The sequence below is a fragment of the Pterocles gutturalis genome, unplaced genomic scaffold (genome assembly GCF_000699245.1).
Source record: "Pterocles gutturalis isolate BGI_N339 unplaced genomic scaffold, ASM69924v1 scaffold23779, whole genome shotgun sequence".
Classification (NCBI taxonomy): Eukaryota; Metazoa; Chordata; class Aves; order Pterocliformes; family Pteroclidae; genus Pterocles; species Pterocles gutturalis.
This window is the reverse complement of record NW_010136381.1, coordinates 33,131-40,803: the sequence shown is the minus strand read 5'-3', so window position 1 is coordinate 40,803 and position 7,673 is coordinate 33,131. Positions and strand designations below refer to the sequence as shown.

Below are 7,673 nucleotides of genomic sequence, written 5' to 3'. Positions count from 1 at the left end.
CAAACGCAGTTCATTCATTTCAAGTGGTCCAAAAATACCCAGATCAAATAAAAATTTTAATCAAAATAATTTTCATTTACTACTTAAACTTTTTGTTTAAATTAAAGCTTTCACCTACCTCCCGCCCCATTCCCCCCCCTCCAAGAAAAAAGTTTCAAAATGTACACTGGTGCTATAAATATAAATGCTACCTATGAAGAAATGTAGTAATCAAGCTTTTTTTCTTCAAGTTTTTTGTTTCTTTAGCTATTTATTAGATGGCTGAACCAAAGATTGATATTATTTCATCCCTCTACCGGACACCAGGTCTGACTTTAAGAAAAAACATTTCTCCCATGAACTGTGAGGAATGCCAAACCCTATGGATATACAGTGGTAGTTGTTCATCGGTGTTGAATGCAGCAGTCAAAAAATACACTCATCTTCCAGATAACCTCAGTGCACTTTAGGAAATCAAATATTACCTGGAAGCAATTTAGTACATATATTGGCTTTTAAAAATAAAATAAAAAATACAGCAGCATTAAACTTACTTATTCATGATACTGACATGATTAATACCATCTTAACACTCATTTCAGTCTTTCACATTATACCGTAATCACGCATAGTGGTAAATTGTTATAAAATAGTGACTTTGCTATTTGGTAGACAGGTTCTAATACTAATAACCTGACTATTTTGTAGAAAACCATAGCTTTTGTTCAGTTTGAAAGAAAACATTTACATTCTAAGTACAATGCAACACTGTAATAGTTTAAGAAAAAAATATTCAATCAAGTAACGTTCATTCTGTGTCGACACGATGTAGAACAGCTTTAAAAAAGGAAAAAATGCTGTCAACTTTCATTACAAATGCAAACACACTGAGTACAACATTCATACCATTTTTTCACCTTTGTTGCTGAACATACAGGCTAAAAAGCTACAATGGAAGAAAAATCTGTCAAGTTAAGCTCGTTCATTTTTCTAAATCTGTTCCAGTCCACACAGTTTCAGCCCCTTCCTGCTCTATAAATTTTCATTTATTTGGGACTCTCAAGAGCTGTGTATATGTACTATTATCAGGTACAGTACACATAGAGTATTCTGTGTTCCTTTGGACTCTCCTATTAGGACATTTGACCATCTCCCCTCAATTCATGAGCATTAATTTAGAATATGGGCAGGGTCTGTATGAACTGCTAAACACTCATGCAAGTCCAACGAATCCACATGGACAAACAGGGAAAGAAAATAAAACAGCAGCATAAGGAGAATGGGGGGGAGGGGAGGGAATAAGATTGTGGTGGGGAACATGACCAAGTTTCTTCTTTCACCATATGGCTGCTCCACCAGTCATGTCGGAGGTCAGAGGACTTTAAAAAAAAAATGCAGTAAACATTGCACATGTCTCAAGTCTTCAGTGCAAAAGCATGGTTCGAATGCTCTTTTTGATTGTTTGGCTGTGTGTTTGAATTACATGCATTACGCAAGCCTTTTGTAGAACCAGTAGGAGACAGGGGACTCAGCTTTCTTCTTTTGTGTGGAACAGAGGTGCAAAAGCAATGAAAAATTCCAAAAGAATATAAAACCGGGAATGTCCCAAAACACAAGACCACCCCCCCTCCCTCCCAGACACACCTTCCCCCAATTCCCAAGCTTCAGTTTAAGTAGGCAATGTTTACTTGTTTCAGTCTGCAGAATCCAAGGTATCATTGGAAGGGGGAGGGGGAGGTGCGTATCTCAGTCTGTAAGTGCCTAAAACAGGAAAGAGAACTACTAAGTCACTGCTCACAATTAAAATGGATTACAAAACCACTACAAAGTATCAAAATGGACATGCTCTTCGAAAGGCACTATCATCCTCCAGTCCTTTTACAGTAGGTCCAAAGATTTTACACTATTTTCTTTCATCTGCTTGCTAAAATTTTACGTTTAAAAAAGGTATAGACCATAGATATAGGGCTTTACCTTAACTGGAAATATATAAAAAAAAAAAAGATGACCCCCATCAAGGCTAATCTTTCCTGTTCCAGTCCGACCAAACAAGTCAAGTCAGAGTGGGCACAGTCCAAGAATCAAAAATAGTTTATGCTCTATGCAATCACTGTGTTTTCTCCATTCTTCTGGATGGAGAGAGAAATGGCATATAAGACTGAAGCCATTCCTTTGATCTTTAGTTCCAATTGGTTTCTGCCTCTTTGCTGCCACCTGTCTGAAAAGGTAATGCATGTTCCATTTATGTACTGCATGATGGGGCACAGAAGGATGGCTGACTGTGCAAAGGTAAGCTTTAGAAAAGTTAAAACTATCAAATGGCCAGTCTGTTGGCTTTTTAAAAATTCTCACAAATTTTAAGAATCCAGGTTCATATTATAGCCAGTAATTGGTACCTTTCACTTTTTGCCAATGAATTATCTCAAAAAAACCACTGAACAGGAACGGAAAAACTGAAGCCACATGCAAGTCTCAACATAATGCCAAAACCAAACCAGGGAAAAAAGAATGGCAATTTAGGACTGATACATAGTTCAACTTCCCAGCTCTGAATCATGCCCATTTTCAACTTCGCGCTGTGAACCCCGTTCCCTTGCACTGTTCTACAAAATTTTCAGGCAGAGATAAGATACTTTGCAGTTTTAGAGCCGGTCACTAGTACACAACCATTTACACAAAACATACACACGCACGCACACCTTTCTCCAAGACCAGAAACAGCACATTCAGAAAGGTAAAGAGAAACTGCTAAACTCAAAAGCAAGTCCGCTGGGAGTTATCATGATTACCTTGTTGACTGGCCTCCATGGACGACTGCTTACAGTCCTGCGCATAGTGTCCACTTACACCACAATTGTAACATGAAACGTTCCCATTCTTCTTGGGTCCTGACCCATTTGTGTTGGCAACTACGTTAGGTGCTGGATATACAGGATAGAACCTCCCAAATCCTGCCATCTGCTGCATACCATAGTTGGCTTGGCTCCCCATCACTGGGTCATGCATAAGCCCATTTGCATATGGAGACTGAGGCAGGAAGAAAGGAAGTTGTGTTCCATTGCTTTGATGTGCTTGATTGAGGTAGCTGCCATTGCAAAGGGATGGCAGAGTGAAGAAAGATGGAACTCTGTAGACCTGTCCATGAAGAGGGTTGTGATAAAAATAGCTATTAATCTGAAGGCTTCCATTGGTCCCACAGCTACACCTACGTCCGCAAGAACCACAAGGACCAGATCCCAACTGCTGCGGAGGTAACATTGTCCCGTTAGTGTTATTATTTCCAACAGCGTTTATGTAGGATGTGCTGTCGCTCTGTGCAGTGCTGTGTGTTAAAGCAGGGCTCGGGCTAGGGGCAGGGCCTGGCGTATGCGTAGGTATTGCAGGAGGAACAGTGGACTGGACCTGACCAACACCTAAACCAGCTGACTGAGGTGGTGAGGAAGTTGCTACAGTGTTCAACACGTTTGTATTCTGGTTGGGCAACACACTGGTAGCATGAGGACTGCCTGGCAAAGCGTATGAAGCTGGTGGAGGTGGCGGTGCTGCTGTGGAGAGACCAGCTGCTGGAAGAACTACCTTTAGATTGGTAGGCTGAGGGATCGCTCCTGGGTTTCCCTCAATGTGAGGCACCATTTGATTCAGTCCTACCACCTGGGATGCAGGTTTTGTGATGGGATCTGTAGTAGGAACTGGGGATCCTGGGAAACTACCTGGATTGTGGACTGGGATAAAGGCAGTATTTGGTGATCCAATACTTAAGTTTCCTGTTGGCTGCTGCGGTCCATTAACTGTGCAACTTTCTGATGATCCCTGTGGAGAGGGCATTTTCAATCTATGTATTGCCAAATGCAAAGCAGGGCTACCAGGCTGGGCAGAATGTGGAAGGAAAGTGGATGGGACTGGTAAAGGGGAAGCCATCAGCTCAAGGCGTTTCTCAGGTTCACCAGAGGTCACTGGGCCCATTCCACCAGGAGGTGAATTTGCAGACTCTCTTACTGGTGAGACAGCAACGGGTGTGGTAACAAGCATTCCCATTGTTTTACCATCTGCAGATATGGGTGGCGGGACAACTGCTTCAGGCTTTTGGGCAGCGCTGTGCATCACGCAGTGTAAGGCAGGCATGAAGGAAATATGTTGAAACTTTGCATTCAAAGGATCTTCTGAAAGGCTTCCATTTTCATTATTCACTGAACAGATCTGAGCAGATGATTTGTTCATATTTGATGAACTGACAGCACTGTAGCCTGTAAACCTGGTTGTATTTTGATTCCCAGAGTCCTCAGAATTGCTGTCTGTATCTGTGGAGAAAAAAGCATTTACCAGTCAGAAGAACGAATCTGAAACAATATGGAGTCATGCCCTGGACTCATTTAACCATATAAATCTTCCTAAATTCAATGACACAAATGACAGTTATGTCTTCCCAAATTAGAATAACTTCGAGATTATTTTCATTCATCAAATCAAGCTAGGTTAAACTCCATCACTTGCCTATATCAAACTGCCCAAATAGCTACTGTCTTTGATTTGTATTTATCTAAAAATGTGAAGAGTAGGACACGGACGGAATTAGGAATTTGCTTCTACCTAGAAAGACATTAACACTGCTTACTCAAATTTGGAAGGAGTGGCAAATTAAACTGTCAATACAAAAAGAAGGGCCTCTCAGGCACGCCACATGTAATTCCATATAAAACCAGACCCTTTCATGCCAAAGATTTTTCCATTACTGTACTGCTAAAATTTCTCAAGAGAGCTATGCCACTGAGGTCAGAAAATTACTACATGTATGTATGTAATAATCTAAAACTCAATGGTATTTAAACAGTCCTGCTATTTGCTAGAAGTGTTCAAACTGTCCAGTCATGAAACCCACAAAGCAAAATGTGTTCTGTGGCTAGTTCTGAAATAAAAGCAGCTATTAAAAATAAGAAACTAATTAAAATTAATAGAAGAAAGAGATGTAGTCTAGGAATAAAGAAGTTCATGCACTCTCTCCATAAATACAACCTCTGTCTTTTTCTTCTTCACTATCAAAGCTTTCCCTCCCATCATGTCGTGGACTAGAAGGAGAACTGTAACTTTCAGATGATGTTTCTCCACATGTATCATGACCAGATCCAGCGTCCAAATTCAGATCTAAAAATAAAAATTGGCATTTTTATTTTTAATCTCAGTATATGGAAGTGAGGTTATTTTGGTTTGCTCACATCTCAACATTAGTCCAGATTTTTATTTGTTCCTACTTAATTGCATCCATCCTCTGTATTCCTAACATTCCCACTCCCAGCATTCAGGACTAGTCTTGTCCCTAAATTTGTGATGACTGAATCCTTGATGGTAAAGGTGGTGACAGTGAAAATTCATATTTATGCAGAGTACTGAAAACAATTATAATCCTTAATAGATTTTGTGATGCTTATACCAAAGTGTACTACAGTAATAATTTCCTCTGAATTGCAGCAATCAAACATTTCCATTCAAGGAGATGCAATACTCCTTGGTCATACCAGCAAAGGCAGAAAGCTAACTCAGTGGGCCACATCAAAACAGTACACCTTTTTACAATTAACTCTTACAGAACAGGCTTTAAGCAAACTGTATCAACAAAACTTGTTTAAAGAGGTGAACTAAAAAAGTGTAAAATTGTTTTCCACATTCTGAATGGGATCATGGGAAACTCGTTTGCTGGAAACCAGTTTTCAGGGTGGGTTTAGATCCTATTAGTGAATTCAAGTAGGTAGCCAGTATGCCCTGGCTTTCAAGTTCAGCCTCTGAGGTGAAGGAGCAAGACGGATGCACCCTCCCTCAGAACATGTGCCAAACACTAGCTTCAAGGAAACACCAACCCCCAAAACCTTGGCTAACAAAACTGCAGGACAAAAGTTAGAACACTATTATTTATTAATTCTAATAAATTATTATTTTATTTATAAATTATTTATTTTTGTTATTGCAAGTACAACAGGTTGGGATAAGTCATCAAAAAGCTGCCTTAATGCTTCAATTCTTGAAATAATTTCCTGGATTAAACCTGTAATTGGTCAAATTAGTTTAACAAGTGTTTTGAATATCTAACATAACCTGGGGCAGCAGTGTCAACCTCACATCACTGAAAGCAAGAGTCTGAAGTGCTAGTCACAAAGGATGAAGTCTTCAAAGTTACAAGTGTAACTAACTGATGACTCAAAAAAAGCTAAAAATAGGGAGGAAAAAATAGAAGAAAACATGATGCAGTTAAGAGTTACTGACTCAAAATAAGAGTGTTTCAAACCAAGTCTGGATATATAAAGCTAGGCAGAGATTCAGACTGCAACATGAATTTATTTCTTTAGACTATGTCTCCAATAGGCTACCTCAAAAGACAGTTTGATGTTCTCATGCAAATGCAAAGGTAGAAAGCTCATCTCTGAGCAGGACTTAATTGCTTCCAGCCTCTGTGGGTTGCAGTTTCTTCTTGGAGTGGCCTTAACTAGCCAAATGTATCAGGGAGTTTCACATCTGTAGAGTAGTGGGTAGTGAGCAGACAGAACTCCTAAGGCAAAGCATCCCCTATTCCACTTTGCACTACATCACACAAAATTGCACCACCTCTTAAAGTTATCATCAGTTCAAAATTCAGTGTGTTTTCCATGACAACAAGAACAGTAATCAATCAGAAATATATGTGGCAAAGCAGTCCTGCAGTGTATTTTTTCTGCTTGTACAGCCCTTAGCTATAATTTTCTAAAATTGTCCTGGTTTTGCCAAGTTTGTGAATTCTTAAAAATTTTAGTCAAATACTGTTTGTAGAAGGTAACAGAAAGTGCCCACAAAACACATGACAGTAACTCAGAATAGGATCCACCTGCAACTCTCAAAGGTCAGAGGCAGTGAGAAGAAAGAATGAAAGCTTAATCAAGACTGTAACCCAAGTGGAAGCAAGAGCAAGACAAGGCACTTTGTAAGAGTCCTTTCAACACTTAAGCCAATCAGGTGGCATAGAAAAAGGCAAATTCTTCGTCAACTTCTTCTGTCATGAGAACTAAGTAAAAGAGAGGCAAGGCCACAACTGAAATTGGGAGTTTAGAAAGCATCAAGATGGCAAAGTCAATGGGTAACACAGCCCTTCAGAAATTTGTAAGAAACCCTGGAGAGTCAATTTACTGAAGGAACACAAATATCATTTTGTCTTCATGGAATCATAGAACAATTTGGGTTGGAAAGGACCTTAAAGATCATCTAGTTCCAACCCCCCTGCCATAGGCAGAGACACCTCCCACTAGCCCAGGTTGCTCAAAGCCTCACCCAGCCTGGCCTTGAACACCTCCAGGGATGGGGCATCCACAGCTTCTCTGGGCAGTCTTATAACTGACTGACATACACAAGTCTTGACCTAGACAGTAGATTTTGCTAGATTACTCAAACTTGAAAACCCTGCTAGGGCAGCATACACATTCTGTGCTGTAGCTCAGCAGTCATTTGGTTTGCACACTGCAGTTCATTAATGGTTTGCACCAGATGATTTTTATACAGGTTCCTCTTGGGCCATTCCACAACAGCTGAAAAAACTAGTGAGCTTCAAGAAGAACCCTAATGACAAAGCGCTGGACCTCCTCACGCTCAGACTGGTAAGTTTCATATAAGTAGTCCAACATTAACTGTTTCTGCAACTACTACTCCATATAAGAGAACTTATGGATGACTTTGCTAGG

The 7,673-nt window shown here is 40.0% G+C and overlaps 1 protein-coding gene across 2 annotated transcripts in view; it reads right to left on the bottom strand.

The window, feature by feature from the left end:
• Nucleotides 1-1,368: 1,368 nt before the first annotated feature.
• ZCCHC2 (zinc finger, CCHC domain containing 2) overlaps nt 1,369-7,673 on the bottom strand; it is a 29,021-nt gene continuing 22,716 nt past the window's right edge. The window contains exons 11-13 of one of the 2 annotated variants that reach the window (XM_010082284.1): nt 4,990-5,118; nt 2,769-4,277; nt 1,369-1,740 (exon numbers count right to left, since the gene is read on the bottom strand). In XM_010082284.1, coding sequence (XP_010080586.1) covers nt 1,673-1,740; nt 2,769-4,277; nt 4,990-5,118 — 1,706 coding nt within the window. In that variant the 3' untranslated portion in view covers nt 1,369-1,672. The remainder of the gene's footprint in view (nt 1,741-2,768; nt 4,278-4,989; nt 5,119-7,673) is intronic. The other variant, XM_010082285.1, reaches the window with a different exon arrangement.